Source organism: Vicugna pacos, chromosome 4, assembly GCF_048564905.1.
Source record: "Vicugna pacos chromosome 4, VicPac4, whole genome shotgun sequence".
Classification (NCBI taxonomy): Eukaryota; Metazoa; Chordata; class Mammalia; order Artiodactyla; family Camelidae; genus Vicugna; species Vicugna pacos.
The window spans coordinates 39,662,983-39,685,222 of record NC_132990.1 but is presented as its reverse complement, the minus strand read 5'-3'; the positions used below and the strand labels follow the sequence as shown (position 1 = coordinate 39,685,222).

Here is a 22,240-nt window from a genome sequence, read left to right as displayed (position 1 = left end):
ATCTTCAAAGGCAGTTAACCTTGGATTTAGTTGGTTTCAAATGTTTTGTCAGTGCAAGGGAAATTCCCTAAGGTGTTTTGCTTGAGCATTTAAATAAAGGAAGACCCACTGAATTAATTAACTTAAATAAATGTACCCTGACTTGCCTACTAATCTTTCTCAAAATATATTTGCTAATACATTTTCTTTAAAAAAAATGCTTATCCTCAAAATGAACAATAGAAGGTGAACACTGAAGTAGAGATCAGAGCTGTCAATCACCACAAATAATTTATGATGGCTATTTAAAATAGTTGTACAAATTGTGGCAATAATAATATAATTTGCAAAACCTATGGAAACAAAGTTCCTTTTAGCCAAGTTGGCTCTCTGGAGGAGTGGGGAGGGAGGGAGTCAGGAGTGCTGTGGCTTCTCAGAATCAGGCTGAGAGTAGCACCAGCTAAGGACAGACACTGTCTCAGGGACAAGACTGCCCCAGGTAACAGGGACCAAGACCCAGTTGATTCATACGGTCATATTTCTAGGGGTTGAGCCTTTGACATGAGGACCTTGAGCAGAACAAGAAAGCAGAAGAATTCTCACCCAACTCAAAGGACCGCTCTAAGGCACGAGTGGAGAGGAAAAGCAAATTCTGGAACACAACCTATACCATGCATACAACTATTGGTTATGTTTTCGCAGTGAAGCACCACTGTCAGAAAGCATAAGCTTTGCTAGTAGGACATATTAGTACATAATAATAACAATCACAATAAGACATGAGACTTAAAAGAGTGTTTACTTCATTTTTAAAAGGAACAAAGGATAAAAATACTTGAAAAGAAGATGGTCATAAAAAAATACCAGAGTCAAAATGTAAAGCAAGTGATGTCTTAGTATTTAAAGATAGAAGAAAGAGGAAGAGCTTGGGGAGGAGAAGGAGAAAAAGCAGGAGGAGGAGGAAGATGAGGAATAGGAAGATTTAAAAACTTAAATCAACAAAAATATACTGAATAAATGGGTGGGGTTACTCTTTTATTTTAAAAGGAACCATCATCTGATAGTGCTAAGCTTATGTACCTGACAAGATGTTCACTTCGCTGTATTTCATTACAACCATTTATGAGGAGGAAGATTACAGCTAGCTATTGAATACAGCAGTGTGTCATCTTGGAGGACATCTTAGAAAGTTCCTCATCATTTAAAGTCCTGGGACTGTTCCAGAGGAGATCCTGTGGCCCTACCACCTGAGAGTGTCAGAGGAGCTAATCTCTTAAAACCTTTCCTAGGGGTCTAGGTTTTCTGTCAGTAAATGTGTTTGACATGCACTTTTCCTACCTGCCTGCCATCTGCAAATTTCTGGAAAGCAAAGACCGGAAAATTATTTTCTTGGAGTTTTCCTAAACAGCATTTAATATATTATTCTACACAAAAACAGCACTCAGTAAAATGTTGGTCTGGTAGAACAGAAAGATGAAGGGTTGTATTAAACACGAAATGACAACCCTAACCCTCTGTAAAAAGGCCAATAAACTTTTTTTCTGTAAAGGAACAGACAGTTAATATTTTTGACTTCAGGAGCTACACACAGCTCTGTCCCATATTCCTTTTTTTTTAAATTATTATTACTGTTTATTACAACTGTAAGAATCATTCTTAGCTCTTGGGTTGGAATTAACCGCAGCTGACCATCCCCTGCTCTGTAAGATAAGTGATTTGGGCTCATCATTTAGGAGGCTTTCACTTCACCTCAGTAATGATGCGCTTAACTAACAGTGTAACTTTAAAATATTTAAATTAACTGTCATATGCTAATGACCTGTGACAATTTAGATCTCTTATAAGAGAACTTCTCAAAGTCTATTCTTAATATATATTCATTTCTTAAATTTTATTTTAATATTAAAATACATTTAACTAAGTGGGGTAAAATGCCAGCATCAGATTAAGCCTGCTTTTCTGATAGTAGTTTCAATTACCAATTTTAAGGCAAGGGAGTGGTCTTCTTTCAGCATCAGGCAGTTTTGACTGAGAAACAATTTCGGTTATAGATCAGAACTAACTTACGCTCCTCTCTTCAGCCTCCTCCTTCTCTCTTTTTCTCTGGCCTTCCTTGTTTCTTCATCCTCTGGCTCAGGTTCTGGGTCATCCTCCTTGATAACATCTCTGGTCCGCTTTCTCTTTGGTCTCATGCTCTCTCTTCGAGGTAGTTTGTTTTCCTCCTCTTCCTCTTCGCCTAAACACAGCAGTTAGCACTTCAGTGAACAATATCAGAAAAGTGCTCTCCCGCTACCAAATGTATTCTTACTTTTTAATTATCATTGTCACACATCTGAGACCACAATCCAGCAATCACCACATCAAGATAAGATGCACCTTGCCATGTGTATTTCATAGCCTGCCATTTCAATACATTTATCTAGATTCTCATTTCTTGTGGTTCACCTACTCAAAAATGTATGTGAATGTGGATCCCCAAATTCTAGTAATGCTTAGAACTCCAGTCTTCATTTACTTGTGTAACTAGATGACTTGGAGTTTAATATCATACCGTGACCTCTAAGACCAAGTTTGCAGATTACCAATCCAACACATAAGGGTTGAATGTTTAACCACTATGTGTTTATATATTTCTTTCCTAGAACAAAGGGCAGGAATGACAAGGAAATGCTAAAAATCAGCAGTAATTTTGAAAAAACTAATTTGAGTCTAGATATTCCTCTTAATTCAAATTATTCTCATTCTTGACTTCAAATATTTCTTCTTTTTCCTAAATATTTCTTTCTCTTTCTTAAATGAAACTGATAGCACATGCCTTTGCTTGATCATTCTATCCTTATGATTAGAAATAGAAACTTGTAAGTATAAATTTAATGTAAAACTGAGAGAAATGATATTATTTTATTTTATTCATCAACTAACAATTAATGCCTCTTGTGTCCATAACTTCTTGGGAAGCTTCCAGGTAAAAAGTAGGAGAACTCAGTTACTTCCTTCACTGTTTATGATGTACTATCCTACTTCAATCTGACTTTTGTTGCTTTTTAATTTCTTCTGATATTTAGAGTCAATTATTACAAAAAAACAAAAATTACTCATAGTTATCACTACCTCTTAAATAGAAGCTACCATAGGGAGAAGTTTGTACTTTAATGTAAAACTATGAATTGTCTGCAGCATACCCTTCTGTGTTATCTGATTCTGATTCTGTGGAAGCAATTTCGTAACTCTGTAAGTTATAGATAATTGGATAGCAATGCAAAATAATTCTTGCCTGTAGACATACAAATGAACTCGGTTCAGTGGTGAGACAATCCTCCACCAAAAAAAGAAGAAAAAAGAAAAGAAAGAAATCCCACTAAACAGTCATGCCTATCATTTCAATATTCTGATCTATAAATATATCTGTTCTTTGGATTTTCCTTTGAACTGGCAACTGGTTGTAACACCTCACCAGATTCCTCATTAATTAGTTAAATATGTTTAGTTTTACATCTTTGTGTGTTATTATTTTATCCTTTTTTGAAAATTATCTTTTTTTTTTTAATTAAAGTACAGTCAGTTACAATGTGTCAATCTCTGGTGTACAGCACAATGTCCCAGTCATGCAAATACATACATATATTTGTTTGAAAATTATCTTTTAATATTACTTATTGAAACTTTTTATTGATATTTCATATCTAAGTCCTAAATATTACCAATGTTAATAAAATTTGGCTAGCAGAGAGAAACAGGAGAATAACTTTCCTAACTAGGTTTTGAAAACTATACCCTGTCATCAAAACCAAGACTGAGTTTCCATTTGTTGAATACTGTGGCAAATGTTGTGTGCCATTTGAACCCCATTCTAGCATTCTGAAAATTTACCCAGGCTTAACAGTCATTTTAGTCACTAATTATAGAGGACAAGAGCTTGATAGGGATTGAGAAACATTTTCACTCACAAATAACTCGAGAACTCAAGCAGCCACTTAGTACTCTGCAATTTACAATATTTTGTATTAAGGCTAAACAATTAAACTTGCAAAGTTTTACTATGAATGAAAAGTGTATCATTTGATTTATCTTTTACCACTTAGGAGGACAAAAAGGTAGTCTTCAGTGTTTTAACTAGTTTCCAAATACTCAAATTCTTAAAAAAGAAGTGTTCTACAGCTGCCTACTAAATGCGGATTTGCACACAATGTTAGCTTTTGGAATGGGCTTGATTCAGCTTTGAAGGGTAGCAGAATAGGCCATCTCAAAAAGGAATTCAGAATATACCACCCCAAAATATACCACCCTGGTGTATTGACTATTCTAAGCTATAGGCACTTTAAAAACAGCAAATGCAGGAAGAGACTCTCTCTGAACTCACCTTTTGGAGTTGCCTCCCAAAGCAACTCACTTGTCATAAACCCCTCCCCAGGAGTTTCATCCCCGAGGAAGGTTGACCGTGATCTCAGGAGAGGAGACTAGAAGTCAACACCACATCCAGACAGACTATAATCCCTATTTTAAATTATAAATTCCATTTATTCTCCTAAAATCACTTGTTTTTCCCAAGAGACCTAGCTTCCCCTCCCTTTCCCCTATTAGATGGCATTTAAGCTAAATTCTAAGCCACCTCACAGAGTTACTCAGTTTTCCTGGGTATCTCCCATGTATACATGAGGTATACCTGTTAATAAACTTGTTTGTTTTTTCTCTTGTTAAACTGTCTTAGAAAGCAGTCAAGTCATAGCATCTAGGATCTATGTGAGACTCTGAGCTGTTTTCATATAATGTACCAAATTCATGAAAACAGTTGGCATCATGAGCATTCACTGGCTGTCATATTGGGCTCAGGTTTTTAATTGATGGTGTTGATGTATTCTGTGATTGAACTCTTCTTGAGATGCTGCTCTTTCTTTCAGTTTTAGTAAATTCAAAACTTTTGCTCATATAATGATCTTTCTCATGTCCCTGTCCTTGAGTGGTCTGCATGCCTGCAAAGGGAATCACAATCCAGGATCTTGAACTGAACCTAACCAAAGTAAAAACAACAGAGCAACTCTGACAAAATACCCATGCATTCAGTACAAAAGAATGTGCTTATTCATTTTAATTGAACCACCTGATCAGTTCAGCCGAAATGGCCAGTCTGTTATATAGTAATAGATTCAGCCTTAGAGAAAAGCTTTTAGGACAAAGACTTTAAGAGGGAAAATAGCAGAGGAACAAATAAGCAAATTTTTCTGGACTACCATCTATTTGATCATTAGTAACATAAATTGGGTTGAATGTGAGTGAGTGCCAATTGAATCTGGAGCAGCCATTCTATTTGCTAGATTGATCTCTTTTGTGAGACCATCAACGGTCGTCCACACATGCTCCTGCGCTTACATGTGGTAGCATATTCCCACAAGATAAGAGGATGAATCCCCTGAATTCACTGTTGTCCACAGGAAATATATCCCAGGTGGGTCCATCTCCACTTACTTGAACTTTCCTCAGTATCATCATCTTTTTCCTCCACTTGGATTTGCACTGTTGAGGAAAGAAAAAATATAGCAATTCTTTAAATGATGGTACAATTGCTACTAACTGTTTTTACTGTTATTATTTTCAACATAAAACTTTTTGTGCAGTTAATAAATGTTTTTCAATAAACTTGTCAAAGCGAGCATTGTTTATTAAAGATGTACAGCTACAGCGTTTTGTGCAATATTGTGCAAAGACTTCTCTGCTTCATCGCCTCCAAGGATTTGCAAAACATATCAATTATAAGCCTGTCTGCTCAATTCAAAATAACTTCAACCAAAATAAATTCTGTATTGCAATAAGTAAACTTGGGGTTTGTTGGGTCATTTCATTCTATGATAAACTGAATTGTTAGTAAAGCTATATTCACATGCACAAACCGTTTGGTTATTCTAACTAAATTTACTATAATAGAGAATATTTCATTTTAACTAGCTACCCAGTGTCAAAGAACCATTCAAAAAATTCTTAAAAGCTGATATTTCCTATTTTAGTTATTTCTATTGGTATTATAAGGATACAGCCTATATTTTCCCATATATGATTTACCTTGACAATGTGAAGCCAGGTGATTTTCTAGTTCTTTTTAAGACAAAAAACATTTCTTCTGTTTATTCCTCCCCTCATCCTCGGCATCTTGTTTTTAGATTTGCTCCATTTTTTAAAAAGGCATATAAAGGTTTTATTAAATTTTAATGGTACAATAATATAGGAAACTATATTAATTGGCAGATTTTTTTCCCTTGTGAACTACTATCCATTTATCAAAGGTTGAATCAGACAGAGACAAAGATATGCAACTTGCCACGAGAAAATTAGAATAGACTATTTCTTTAAAACCACAGTCTAGTAACTTGCTTAAAATATTAATTTACATATTTTTATTTAAGGTGGATGGGTGTAAGCCCAAAAACGCAAAGATAACAAACAATATAGCTGTGAACAGAGGAAACAACCTCCGGCTTTGTTTCTGCTCACACACTGTCAAAGGTTATTAATCAAAGCTTGACAGGCCTATTGAAAAGGCAGCACATGCTGAGTTTAAATTCCATTCACAAAAAGATTATTGTAAAAGCACTTTTTGCCTTTAAACAGCATCTGCATAAAAATGTTTAGAATATGCAAAAATGGTATCATTCAACATCAGCTGTGGAATGTGAAAATAAGTGTTCTTTTGTTCAGAGTGGACATACGCCTTCTGTCACCGGCTGTAACTGGATGTGCACAGGACAAAGGTCTTTATGTCACTACTGAGAGTTCGTAATAGTGCAGGCAGACACTTCTCAGAAGATATTTTATGTTCAACAATAGGTCATAGTCTTTATTTGCATCTAATGCCACCACCAAATTTCTTCAGTTAAAGAAGACTTCACTTAGGAAGGCATCTTAATGATATAAGATTAGCTATGGAGCAGGGTCTGATCAGTGTACATATATATGTGTGTGTGTGTACACATACATATATAAACAGCTGAGGACAAGAAGCATAGGCTGACATAGAGCCTCTTCGGCAGCATAAGCAAAATTTCACACAAAGTGCTATACTGATTTATAATAATCAACTCACAAGTCATAAACAAATAAAGTTAAATAACAAAATGGAGAAAAATACTAAATGAGTAAAAATACAAGCAAATCTTTAGGCAGGAGCATATACTAAACAAAAGCAGCAGAATGAAATGTCCCAAGCCAAGGAGATGAGCAACCAATCAATTTCCTCCGATAACCAGGGGAGATTAAAAAGCAGGGCTGGAGTCATGGATCATCTTCTCAGGTACAGGAAGGATAGTTATAAATGGCCATTAAATAAAACCTGAAAAATCCATAAGGGGAGACAGCCCTGTGGTTGCAAGTAAAGAACAAAAAAGAGCTATGGTTTCTGGGTGATGTAATGGAGAGTATTGCAGAAATAGCCCCTTCCCTCCTCTTGAAGTGACTTTCCAACAGCGATACTCATCTGTGCATGATCATCTGCATATTCTCATTAGGTGCCTTCTTTATTCAATGACATTCCTTCATATGGCAGTTGAGTCAGGGGTCGTGAAACACTTGCTTTTATAGTTACTGTGATAATAATTGGTTTATACTTGGTTCAAACCCTCAGCAAAGGCGTCGTCAGCATCAAGAACTAGACAGCAGCACCATGACAGGGAGACTGAGGACTCCATCAAGAGCCTCAGGCCAAGCTTGATTTTAATGGAACGTTATCTGGACTGAAAAGCACCTGTCAATGCTGGTCTGCCTCTGCAACTCAAAGCGATGCTGAAGAACCAAGCTCAGAAGCCCCTCCCAGACAAAAGCCTGTGCAAAAAAATAATAATAATAATAATAATAACTCGGAACACTTAAATGGGAGCTACAGACTGTCTTTCCCTTCTCAGATAATTTTTGGCATGGCCTGTTGCCATCCCTTCTCTCAGCAATCCCTAGTAGCTCACTCCCAATCATATGAGCCTTTCATGTTCTGGTTGCTTCTCAAAGCCTATTGATTATGTTCTTTAAAAATAACCTCTCTCCTGGGGAGTGATGGGAGGACAATGAAGGGGGAGAGGGGGTGTAGGGCGGGGTCCTGTCAAAATGTTGAAGGCAGCAAGCAAAACTGCATTTGAAGTATGCTCATTTAAGAGAGGAATATGCAATAGGAGCAGATGAACTCCTAGGCAACCCAGATCCTCATTTCATGCAAATAGACTCAGTAATTAAAAACAGTAAAAGGAAACAACAGCAAAATGTCACATTTCAGAGGCACTGGAATCGTTGAGAAAAGTAGATATTGTTCCAGGCTTTCTTTTTCAACCTACAGCACTGAAAGTATTTTATGGTTCTTCAGGATCAGAGTGGCCAAGCGGCTGGAAAAGTTGAATAGTATTGCCTGTTCCTCTGACCCGCATTTAGCTCTTGAAGGGATGATCATAGCACCAAGTCATAACTTTGGAAACTGAAAATTCATTTACTCAATTAGCACTTATTGTGCACTTATAAGGGTTACAGAGCAAAGTGCTCTGGAGTAGGAGTTTGTAGACTGCAGAAGAAAGTTCAGTTCAAGTTCAGGTATGAGTGCCTTATCCAGTTTACTCGGGTTATAGCAGCAACCTAGTTACATTTATTAGCAACGTACTAGTGTGTTTCTTTTCAGGGTTCCTTTATTTAATGTGAGGAAGTGTCAACATCAGCTCCTTGCATATAAATGGGGTACTTTTCCAGGAAACAAAGCCAATATTTTATAATAACTATAACTGGGGTATAACCTTCAAAAAGTGGGAAAATAACAAATGATGTGAAAAATTGTATACAATAAAGGGAAGTAAGTAAACTTTAATTTTTTTTAAAGCACTGCTATTATCAAAACTGATTACACGCACACTTTCACATTCACTTGTGAAATGGTAGAAACTGTTCATTAATTAAATTCAAGTTGTATTATCTAAGAAAACTTAGTAAGTAAAAAATAAATGGGGTAACTTTCGTTCAGACTAAACTGCCCTGGGATGGATATTAATCTATGCCATAATAAGCACATTTCCAAAGCTTAGCTGAAGAACCCATGTCATCAGTGAGGGGTGGGATGTGGGATGCGAGAGGAAGGGAAGAACCAAGGATAGCCCCCAGGTTTGGGGCCTGGGCAACTGGGAGGGTGGAGTTGCAAGAAAAGGACGTGGGAGGCTCCAGGGAGAGTAGCTTAGGTAGGAACAGTTGAACATCAGGAGTTTAACTTGACTAGATGGAGCCCCCAAGCCACACTGAGGCTATTATTTCCCTTGTAGAGAATGGCCCAGCACTCGGCTTCCATTCATTTATGAAAACACTATTATTGGTGGGTGTGAAACAGTGAACAGAAGCCACTGTCTGTGAAATTGAATAAAAATGATAGATTGTGATTCTTCTTACTCTCAAACCGAGGACATTAAATTTGATTCAATTTAACTCAGCAGCTCCCTTTATTTTTGCTATTTTTAGGTCAGGACAAGAAGATACTCATAACATTTGTTTATAATAAACCCAAGTCCTTCAAATGATGGAACTGAGCATGATATTTTGGAAGCCACTGAGTAAAAATAACTTATTATTTAGCTCTTATATCAATCAAATACCTTAATGAACCTGTAAACTATAAAACATTAAAAAAAAATCCTCAGGAGTAGGAAAAACAGAATGAAATCATTACACTTAAATATCAACGAGGTATCTGGGGAGAAGGTATGATCTGACAGACTTAGGCTGATATTCTTCCTACAAGTGCCAGCACCTTTCCTTAATACCATGAAAAACCTTAAAACCATAAGGTCTTTCTTAAGACCACTGAAAAAATCATGGGGCACATATGTTCAAGGACACCCTAATGGAAACTTGTATAATAAATGCCAAAAGGCTGGCCATATTTTCAAACATTATAATATCTTGGAGATACTTAATAGTTATTTTAAATTGTTGTGGTTTTAAAATTACCAAAAAGGAAGAATTTTGGTTTTTGGTAAGAATCACCTACCCAAAGTAGGAGAGGGGGCAAGCCAAAAAAAATATATATATATACATATATATATACACACACACACATATACATATATATATATATATATATATATATATATATATATAAAACTGCTATAGTAGCTGTCATTCTCTAATGTTTTTCCTTTAAGATTATATTTATTTTTTGAGGCTCTGTAGCTCTTAAGAAGTAGAGAACAAATAGCTATTGATGCCTGCTTTATTAAAAACACAATATAAAATATTGTAGTTGCCAAATGGAAGAGAATGAAGTCTGTGGAGAAATACATTTTACTATAAGGTTCCAGAGAGAGAATGGCTAACCCTGAGACAGAGAAAAATAGATTTGTTCAAAAAAGAGATCCCCCTTCTATCCTTGTAAAATGAAAATAAATCTTTTTTATATACATAAGGAGGGAAAGGGGATGCACACCAAATTTTTTGGCACTTTTTCTTTCTGTTTTTATGGTACATGAAATTAAGACTAAACAGGCTGAGTGAAGCGGGTAGCTGGTATGTTTCCAAATTCTACCACCCTTGAGCTGCAAGAGCAAATATGAAATGCTGAAGCATAGTTCTTCAAATGGCAAATTATATATTTGTGAGAAACTGCAACTAGATATTTCTTGACACCATTGGTCTACAGAAAGAACAAAAATAGCTCTTATTCTATGTGGTTTGGAGGGCTGATTTTTTTTAAAGCTATACATATTCAATAAATAAATAGCTACTTACAAAGGCATTTGGAGCTCTCTGTGGTTACAAAAAACTAAGGGGTGAGTCTTGCTTCTTCTCTGCATTTAGATTATTTGGGGGGAAAGGACATTTCTTATTTAAACATGCTGTCATAATATATATTCAGAGTGTGTGCTCTCATGTTGCAATTACCACCATAAAGGGCAACCACTGTAAATAAGTGTGCTGAATTGAAAATACATTCTCTTGTGTGAGTTTTTGTGGCTACCAACCAGATGAAAATAGCGGATTATAAACCTCTGGCAGCTATGTTTATATATCCTTGGGTTGCTTAGAAGCAAAAGGAATCTTTCTGTCCCCCACAGCCTTTCTGTAATATTCCTGATCATGAAGAAGAAGGGTCGTCGGCATTCATGAGTAAACAAAGAAAACAAAACAAACAAACAAAAAACACAAGAATTGTGAAACAACAGACAGCTTTGTTCCCAGAGCATAAAGAAGCAAGGCTGGCTGAATTCTGTATAGTCGTTACCAAACCTTCATAGCACTAGCTTTTGTCCACAGAGAAGATGCTAATTAATGCTCATTAGCATACATTAACACATGTTAATGAGTGTCTTCTAAAGAACAAAAGGCAGTGGGGGCAGACTTAGAGTCGGGATGAAGGCTGGGTGGTAAGAGAAGGGCTTCAGAAGATAGAGGCAGAAAAAAAGAAAATGAGAGCAATTTAGAACTTGGATTTGTTTTCTGAAATTTAGAACTTGTCTCTCTGACAAAATACTAATAGAACTAAGGATGAAATCATTTAGTTTATTTTTTCTAAAAAAAAAAGAAAGATAAAGAGCAAGTCAATAACTAGAAAGAATTTTTCTTTTTTCTGCACTTTAGCTATTTGGGAACAATTACACTTTATAGGATTTGCTACTGAACTAGGGGTATTAGCTAACATCACCATCAGTTAATGAAAAGGAATCCTGAATTGTAAGTGTCCTTGTGAGTTTATAAACATTCTGACCACCCATCGACCCATTTCAATGTTTTCTTCACAGACTCAATTTATAATATTCAGTAAGAATAAATGTGTAAGTAATTTGTTTGTTGTCTGTTATTTTATTAAAATAGCTCACATGAAATGCCATATATGTGTTAATTTATAACCTAAGGGCAGCTGGTTAACATTTGAGTATTCTAGTTAGTAATCCACAATGGTAGAAGGGAGATCTAACCTGTGAGAAGTTACTCAGAAGCACTTCAGCCATCCCTATCTCGAATTAACACTAGATGGTTTGTTAATTAGAGTAGTGCTTATTAGAAGTGAATTTTGTGAAATTAAATGCGATCAAGTTATATGGACTGGCTAGAAATACCATGTCTGAACCCTGTCCATGTCTTCACATGGTCTGAGAATACACAGGCTCAGTAATCTCCTCTTTGAATGGTAGGTATTGCCAACTAAAAAATGGCACTTGCCATCTGTCTCTGCAAGGACTGGGTCACGCTGGCACTTGCCATCTAACTCTGCTTGGATTAAATCATGAGCCACTGCAGCCACTGCAGCCACTGACCTTCAACACACTCTGAAAGGAGCTCAGAGAGAAGACTGGGAATGGGGCACTCTGAATGAGGAAAACTGGCTGAACAGGCCTCCACAGAGTTAGATATTTTCAGGAGATTTTATGGCCCTGATTCTTGCATCTCCTTATATCTAGGAAAGCACTAAAATCATTAACGGTGACATCTGCTCCTTGTGACTAGCAGCAAGCCTCTGCCTACACATGTGCTTGACTGCACGTGCCCCCTTCACTGAAATCATATATAATACTGAGTTTTCTCCCCATCTCTTTGGAACAGGTTCTCAGAGCTATCTGGGATGCTATCTCCCAGCCTATAGTCCTCATTTTGCCCCAAATAAAACTTAACCCACAACTCTCAGGTTGTGTGATTTTACTTCAGTTGACAGTATCTTCAGCCCAGGAGTCCCAAATGGTCCTCTGTTATGGCACTAAATAGAGAATTCTGTTGTCTGACAAAACCCCAATGAAGTGGGCCATTTATTCCCATTTTCCAGATAAAGAAAAGGAGAATTACAGAGATTAAGGAGGCAAATGCCTCAGCTAGCATAGCTAGTAACTTGCAGAGCTGAAGTTTGTCTTGAAGTCATTCCAAGTTCATCATCAAGCCCTACTGATTTTACATCATTGAATCTGTTTCTCTCATTCACCACAGTCAACATCACAGAAAAATTACAATTGCCTATTTCCAGGAGTATGGAATTAGCCCCTCTTGCCCCATTCGATCCATTCTCCATGCTGCAGCCCATTGCATACAATCACGGCTGTAATTTTACATTTACTTGTTAGAGTGCATTTGTTTGTTTGACAATACATAAACTACAAACTTTTAAGCCTACATCTTATTGTCTCTTCATAATACTCAATAGGATAAATATTATCTCCAATTTATCAGATGCCTTGACAGACGAGTTAAAAATAAAATAGAAAATACAGTAGGCTTTGATATTCTCAAGGAAATAAGAGGTTTTCAAGGCTCATTAAAATTGTCATCCATTGTAAACTGTCAGAAGAATCTGTACAAGTTTTTTTCTAAAATATTATATTTTACATTTTGTACAAGGAACAAATGCTTTGATTTAAATAAATCCAGAAGGTTAACAGGGAATAGAAGAAGGTAGATGGAATGATGTGAAAGAGAGAAAGAAAGACCTAGACAAATCTTCTGGAGTCAAGAAGTAGCGGTCTAGAAAGTCTTAATGGTGGAGGAGAAAGCAGATAATTACATTTACGAACTTATGCTGAACATAATGAGAACTTAAATACAAGAGAAAAAAAAATGAACCCCCTTGCCCCAATTAAAAGATCATTTTAAGACAAAAATGGGGTCATGCATTGGCATAAATATGTTTCTAAATAGCAGGGGCAAAATGAAAACCTGTTTGGCCAAACACTTTGGGAGTTTGAGAGTGAAAGAACATTATTTGAAATATGATTTTTAGGGAAAAGAAAAAGTAAAAAAGTAGGTAAATATAGAATTTTCTTTAGTGGGATGGGAGTTGGGACTGTTACAAACATATTAATAAATTTTTAATTTCAACACATAAATATATGCCTTGTATAGACAGACTCTGAGGGTAATATTAAAACAAAAGAAAGCGTTTATCTGTGTGAACCTATGATCCATTCCCGGGATCATTTTGGCCATGGTTGTTAAATATTTTATACGAAGTTTACAATCAGGGATTTCTAAATATCTTACTTTCTGCAGAATATCAGAGTCAAAACTGGTCAAATCATGTGTCTCACAAAGGTCAATCAATTTCTGGGCAAAACTGACACCTCTATGAAAAAAAGAATATAGTCTATGAGAATGAAATTGAGAGCATATACTTACCACTTTTTCCCAAAGCTAAAAATTAAGACGACTCTTTGTGAAAAATACTTTCCAACTAATTTCATTTTATTTCATGCAAACAATAATGCAATAAGATAGTTATTACCAGCACTATTTTACTGGTGAGAAGTCTGGGGCTCGTAAAAATTAACTGACTTGCTAAAACAGTGGCAGAACCAGAATTCAGCACAATGTCATAAATATGAACATCAAAACTCATGTTCTTAAACAACAGAACATGGAGCATTGCCTTCAGTGGGATGGACAAGCTAACTCAGAATACACATCCAAGATTTATCCGTGCCCAATGGGACTGACTATTGAGATCAATACGTTCTAGTTCAACTTCCTCATTCTTTCAAAGAAACTCTGGATACACACAGGGCAAATGACTTACCAAAGATTATACAGCCAGTGAATGTCATAACCAAGATTTAAACCCTGATCTTCTATTTCTATGTCTATTTTCACACCATGCTATCTCAATTACACCCATTGCAAAAGTTCACCCAAAAGGTGTACAAGTCTCTGCTATAAAATCAACAGTAATGAATAAAAGCAACACATTTCACAGCAGTTCTGAAATAGGGCACATACCTAGATCCAAATTTAGATTCCTGTAATCAACTTCAGTTTCTACAGAATGAAATGTAATAATAAATGTATGCATTGTACACAATACAGAGCCTGGCACATAGCAAAGGTTATAATAATCTGCAAGGACTGTTCAAATGCTTTTAACATAAACTGAAACACAAAACTTTAATATCTTTCACCTAAAATTCCAGGAAGTCAGGGAAAACATATTTACTTTGAGCTTTACCTGAATACCCTGCACTCTGCAAGTAGGATAATTGCCACAACACTCAGTCTGAGATTATATTAAAGACTATTTCACCAGAAGGTAAAGACAAGGAATAAAATATTACCCTAAACTCTGTCTCTTAGTACTCTTAGCTAGTCCTCACCATGCCTGCTTATGATGCCAATCAATGTTGAAATCCATGCTACCTGAGTCAATGGTTAGCTTCACCAGCCAATTTTTGCTTGTTAGCAATTGAATAAGTAATTGTAGCACAGGTCTAAGGTGACCAACAAACAAGGGACTGACAGCCATTTGGAGTAACCATCTTCTAGTGTCACAGAAAATAAAATTAGTTCCATACAAAGAAATAGAAGTCAATGGACTTTGGAATGAGAGATTTGAATGTCCTCCCTTACCCACCTTCCAAATTCTTTTCCTTGGAAGTACTCTGACAACCAGAGGATAAATTATTATGACTGTGTGGCAACAGAAAAAAGAGATGTAGGGTTGGGGGTACTCAGTAATTACCTGACTGCCTGTCAAGTCCACTGAAAGTTGGGATCTTGTCCCTGCTAATCTAACAGTATGCTGATTATAAGTGACTTTTTGTTTTCAGTTAAAGGTAATCAGTTTTATCTTGATTAAATGCCAGAAGGTTGGGATTATAACTATTATCTCCCACAGGGAAGGCCAATGGCCAAACGTTAAGATCTAAGCCTAGTGATATGACAGCCAGGTGGGAGGTAGGAAAGAAAGCTGATGCTGATAAAGGGAGAACAACAAATTCATGTGCTTGCTATATTTTTAATTCCTCATTCTCTCTTCCTCTTTGTTCCATAAAATGGAATTACTTTGGCTATTGAGATAAGCCACATCCTAAATTTAGAAAGCAGGAACAGACCACATGAGATTTAGTTTCCTAATCCAATACAGTACATTTTTCAGGCTATCGAAGGTAGGACTAAAACGCTACTGGTAGCCTCAGAAGCTACTGGGCCTGTGTAAGGTAATCAAGTGTTCCCCCAAGAAACTAGTCCCAGGTCATACTGAGCATTCTAGACTTTCTGCTCTTGGCTCTTCAAGGTGATCTCACCACTCAGACATTCATCAGAACTATTTAGTGCCACATCCTGTCTCCTGTGTCGTGAGATGGCACTGTGAATGCGTGTGTACATACCTGTGTGTATGTGTGTGTGGAAGAGAGACAGGGATAGAGATGAGAGAGAAAAATTTTAAAGACTTAAGGAAAATTCCAGAATCCTGGATTTCTCTTCATATCCTCAGCATTATTCTCAACCATCTACTTATAGTAAGTTAGCTCCAAGAAATAAATTGTTCCAACCGCCCATACTTGGTTAAGCTGTTTGCTTACCTTGAAGGCCAGTTATCAATATCCTGATGGCTAGAAACGAGATTAGCTTATTTTTTATTCATCAGCTCAGCCTGATAGCATTGCGAGTATATTTTAATGGATTCCATGGCCAAAGGCTGTCAGTTTTCTTCATTCTGTGATACTGAGTTATGCCACTGTCTCCAAACCTCTTCTCTGGGCTCCCAAATCCTGGGGGATTTCTAGCAGGGAGAGGCCTGGGCAGTGCTTTCTAAAACTTTAATGTGTATCAGAATCAGCTGGAGAGCTCTGAAAAAACAGATTCCTGGGCCTCATCCATGAAGATTCTGATTCAACAGGTGGCCCCAGTAATTGGCTTTTCTAAAATGTTTCCAGATGATGCTAATATTTCTAGTTTTCATACCAGGCTTTGAGAACCACTATTGGGAACCCACTGAGGGAGTGGGGAAAGTTAACACATATCTGCCACCTTCTTTTAGGAATAATAACTCTCATGATCTAGAAATTGACTTTTTTTGATTGTCCATCATTATGCCAATTCTCACACTGTCTTTATTACTATAGCTTCATAATGAACCATAAGGGCAAGTGTGTCTTCCAACTTTGTTCTTCTTTTACAAGGATGTTTAGCCTTTTCTTCCAGGTTCTTTGCATTTCCACATACACTTTAGGATCAGCTTGTCAATTTGCGCAAAAATTTTAAAAAGTCTAAGATATGGACTGGAATTGTGTTGAATCTATAGATCAGTTTGGGGAGAACTGATAACAATATTGAATCTTCAGTCCACAAATGAGCATATCCACTTATTTAGGATCTCTTTCATTCCTCAGCAATGTTTTGTGGTTTTCAGTGTTCAGGTCTCACACCACTTTGGTCAGATTTGTTTCTAAGTGCTTTGTAATTTTTTCTGATATCGTAAATGATATTTGTAAACTTTTCAGTTTCGGATTGTTGTTTTCAATACTGGTTTGTGGTTTTCTTAGAATGTCTGTCTGATTTTGGTATCAGAGTAATGATGGCTCAGGGAAAGCTGGGAAATATTATCTCTTCAATTTCTTAGAATAGTTTGTTCAGAATCAGAATTATTTTTTCCTTGAATATCTGAAAGAATTCTCCAGGGATGCAATTAGAGCTTGATACATTCTTTGTGGGGCAGTTTTTGTTTGTTTGTTTGTTATTGTGATTGTTGTTTTTACAGATAGATTTTCTACATGAAAACTTTATTCAGTTCTTTAAAATGAGCAAAAAGAAAGTAGAAAAAAGATGGTTAGATCTCCATCCATCACCATTCATTTATAAGCAATAGCAACTGAGTACTCTTTAGTGAAAAGAATCCATTTTTCTCTGAATCTGAATATAATCTAACATGTACGGACTTGATTATTTCTCCCCAGTCACATGCTCATGAATTCTTTTAGGGAGACAAAAAGTGAGGGAAGATTCTGGAAAAAAAGCTACAGAAAGTAAGAGATTACTGCTTCATTTTGTCTCCTAGAACCTCATGCAAACTCCTATTTGCTTGACACTTGAAGTTATAAAACATACCTCTATATCCCTCCCTATAAAGAAAGCCTGGATTATGAAACATCATGAAAAAAACAGGAATAAAGCAGCCAGAATTTAGCAAACAACATTTTATTCCCATAGCACTAGGAAGGAAGGAGCAGACTCATAAAATGTTTAGTGCTTTCTTTAGTAGTGGCTAAATTGTTCCACCTTGTAATGGAACTCAGGGAAATATCTCTGAGACATTCTGGAAGTTTAAAGAGGAATGATGGGAGAGAGTTCTAGTTAATTAACTCTACTTTCTCTTGGTTACCAAATTATGAGACCTCAGTTGACTATGTTATTCTTAGGCCAGGTTCCTGCCATCATCCTCACGTCACAGAAAACAGTAGTGAAACATCTAGATAATTCATCCATTAATTCACTCAATCAAGAATGCACTTAGTGTCTATGGAGACAAAGCACCAGGAAGAACTGTGCATCTTAGTTGACAGAACTGTCTTGTTCTTGGAACCAGGCAGTCCTGAGTTCAAAACCTCGTTTTGCCACTCCAAAAAGTGTGACCACAGGCAACATTTAACCTCTCTGAGCATCAGCTTCCATTTCAACAAATTATAAAAATGAATAATATCACAAGAATGTTATGATGATTAAATAAATAAAATATATGTGGCAGTATCTGGTATACAGAAGGCACTCAAATCTATGCTAAGCTAATGAAATCTGTGGAACCATAAAGTAAATAAGATACTTTCCTTTCATTCCAGGGGGTCCTAGTCTAGCTAGAGGACAAGCTATGCACAAACAAACAGTTGGTGTAAGGTGGAATGTAAGTAAGTACCCTAATATTTAATGTCAAAAATAGGAGCTAAGAGAGAGGAAACATCCCAGGGAGCTGAAATGGTCAGAGCAAGCTGCATGAAAGAGGTAGACTCACACTGAGTCTCTAGATGTAAGAAATTGGAAGTCATCACTCCCATCCTAACAACAAGAAAAAGCTGAACAAACTGAAAAATCAACAACTCTTCCAAGATCTGTCAGAGACTGAGATCACAGGGTAAACGGGTTGCCCCCAAAATTGGAGAGACAAGCAAACACAGAACTGCAACTTACCAGAGCAAAAACCCTACAAGTAGAAACCCTGTGGGAACTGTTACTCGGTAGGAAATTCCACACTGTAAGTGACAAATTGCTGAAGGCTCCCTGAGGACAATTCTGAGAGTTAAACTGAATCTTTCAAAAAAAGAATTGGTAGACAGGAAGTTATAGCCTAGTTTGGGTAAACAAAGGAGGTGGTCAGAATTTATAACAGTAAGTGCTAATACTTGTAAAAAATTAATAAATAGAAACTTCAATTAAATAGAGTTGGCAGACCAGAAGGTGGAGCTCTCATACCCTGTGATGAAAACAGAGCCCATTAGGAAGAAGACAGACTCCTTTCCTAGCAAAGACTCAGCCAATGAAAAGCCATGAACTTCTGGCTTACTAAAGCCCTCTCAACTTCCTTTTCCTCTCTATAAAAGCGCTCTCCTTCCCTTCCATGCGGGGACTTGCACGTGGCTCACCATGGTTGCAGACCCCGAACTGCAGTTCTCTTCTGATCCCCGATAAATCCATCTTCGATGGAGAAATATCTGGCAGTCTGTTTGTTTCAGGTCAACATACCTGACCATTCACTGCTAAGCAACTGAAAAACTGCAGGAATTAAAAATGTCCAGAGAAACCCAGTGACAGTTATGTTATCTCAGTTTTCAACCAGAGTAAGTGAGTAAGTCCATTTAAATATGGTAGATTGTATATGTCTGACTTCAGGACCTCCCAAGATCCTACCACACATGATAGTGAAGGGATTTTAAAAGGCACAAATCCACAAGACAAAGGGAAGGAAGGAATAGGAACAAATGAGAGATTTCTACAACACTGTGAAAATGAGAAAACAGAAAAGAGAACTCGAGTTTATCCAGGCTAAGGAACTTCGTGCACGTACATTTTAATGTATGGCAGCTAAGAGGAAGGAAGCTGTCTTACACTGCAGAATCCAGGGGATGAGATCTTAAGAGGCTGGAGGGAGGGCGCAGGGGTGAGACGAGGGAAGGCGGTGGTGCTCAGAAACCCGCCCTAACTTGAAAGCCAACACTGGAAATTTCCTCTGCCAAACCACCTCACTAAGGTTCCAAGAGCAAGCAGACAGACGGAGAAATCAAAAACTACCAGTTATCACTAGCCATTTGTTAACTGAGCCACTGTTTGTTTTCCCCACAGGCAGGAAGGCAGGGCCTTTGTTGGTCTTCTTCAACTCTGTCCTAGTGACTGGCAAATAGTAGCCTTTGGTAAATATTTGTATCATAAATGAGTGAATGAATACATGAATGAATGAATGAACCAATCCATCAGTGAACAACAGGGACATTACACAGTAACTTTCTTTCAGTCTCAGACTTACCACATTTTCCTCTGAGTCTTGGGGTCTTTGGATTCGTATAGGAAATCTTTTCAAGAGGACGGAAGATGAGCAAAGTCACAGGAAGGAAGAGGCCCAGACCATGAAGGGAACAGATCAGAGCTTTGTCCCTCTGGGTTAGGACTGCTTCTTTAGGGCTCTTCCCTGATTTCCTTAAAAAGATCCTGTGTTTGGCATCTCTCATCCCTCTCAAAGCACTTTTTAATGTAGCTGTTGTAAATTTTTCCTCTTGAGATTTCTGATATTTTAATTTGCTGTCTTCTCACTCTAGCATTTGTGCAGTCTAGCAGCTTTGATCCTCACATAACCCTAGCCTCCTCCATGCAAAGGAGCTATAACTGCAGGGGGATGGAGAGGAACCACGACAGGGAATTGCAGGCCATGTTCCAGCTTCTGCACACTACTGTGTAGATCATTGCTCTTCACAGAGAAAGCAAATGTCACTTTGTCATGAGTGGGGTAATTTGCCCTCCTAGCAATCGATGCTGATAACTCACAGCATCTAGCACCCTCACCTACATTTAGACATGGACAAGAAAGTTTAGAGGGGAGCAAAAAACTAAGCGGATGTTTTTAGATGAACCAGATGATTGAAGGTCTATTAGATTAATCTACAAGTCTATAAACTAAGGCGGCATCATGGTGCCAGACATAACATTTAGGTCTCCTGACCCACAGCCTGAGTCACCAGCTGCCAGACTTGTGGATTCCAAAGAGGAGCTTGCAGTGGTTTATTCGCTTGCAGGTGCTTCCACCGGTCCCCTCCCAGGTCATTGGAATGCAGTGTTAAAGCACCCTGGATGTGATATTCTACATGTGAATATCTTTGCACAACTTTCTATAGCAACCTATCTAAATAAGTCATCAAGTCTAAAAATAGACCTACTTCCTTAAGTTCTGCCTTTGATTCCAAATAACCTACCAAGGAAAATAGTATCAGAGGCCAACCTCCTTTTCTAACACACGACCTCCTTTTCTAACTCCTTTTCTTAGCACACAAGGTGCAGCTAAGAACAAGGAATGGGGTCCTAGACTATACTTAACGTCTTACTCCTACTGGGTCTCAGGAGTTGTCTTATAAAGCCTAGGTTCACTCCACTCACTACCCATGTTCCTATGCATACCACAGTCAACCATTCACTCAATAAATATTTACTAAGTCTTAATCATTCTTGTGGCAGTAGAAGATACATGATATTAAAAGTCAGCCATGTCCCTGCTTTCACATATTTTCCAGTGTAATCAGTGATATGCTACATCCTGAAATTTCTCAAAGAGTCTTGATTACAAATATTTTACTGCCTATGATATATTGCTGCAGACTTTTCTATTTTTCTTTATTTAAAAAAACAACAATTTTTGAATATATAGCCTATTAAATGAGTGCACTTTCTCTCATATTATTGTAACAAAAGAAAATAAAATCTTTGACTGCTATTAAACATCAAAACATAAAAGATGAGATCTGATATATACAAAAGCTTCCTAAAGGGACAGAATGACTCCCAGGGCAGAATAAATGGTCAAAATGATGTTATTGAGGTACTTGAAAAATAAAAGGGGTCAAAAGAGAGGAACTGGTCAGAAAAAGAGGCACAGAAAATGGGAAGCCAAAGAGGAAGTGACGTTAGCGCTTATTAAACATTATCAAGTGGAAAGAGATCCAGATTCTGGAAATGATAAGCCATTCTGTTTTGGGGGAGTTTTTTTTCTGTTGTCCCTGACTACAAAACTGGAATGTTCCATTAGACCTAGCTGAAATATCCCTCAAGTCTTTCAACCCATCCTGGCTCTGATCATGGGCTCTCTAAGCCACATTTGCATTATAATCTGGTTTCCCATGTAGATTTTCTCTAAGGCAATAATGTACTGGCCAGCAGACGTTAACCATCAGTGAGCTCAGCAACTCACCAACTGAGCACAACAAGCTCACCTCATCCTTGAATTTTTTCAAGCTCACAATCTAAGAAAGTAAGAAAACATATATACGTATATTGAAAATACACAAATTGGAAAAAAATGATCTAGCCAGTGTGTTAA

The 22,240-nt window shown here is 37.2% G+C and overlaps 1 protein-coding gene across 1 annotated transcript in view; it reads right to left on the bottom strand.

Moving 5' to 3' along the window:
• Positions 1 to 22,240, bottom strand: part of TMC1 (transmembrane channel like 1) — a 317,967-nt gene that overhangs the window by 91,672 nt on the left and 204,055 nt on the right. The window contains exons 5-6 of the mRNA XM_072959593.1: positions 5,443 to 5,490; positions 2,047 to 2,215 (exon numbers count right to left, since the gene is read on the bottom strand). Of these exons, the coding sequence (XP_072815694.1) occupies positions 2,047 to 2,215; positions 5,443 to 5,490 (217 nt within the window). The remainder of the gene's footprint in view (positions 1 to 2,046; positions 2,216 to 5,442; positions 5,491 to 22,240) is intronic.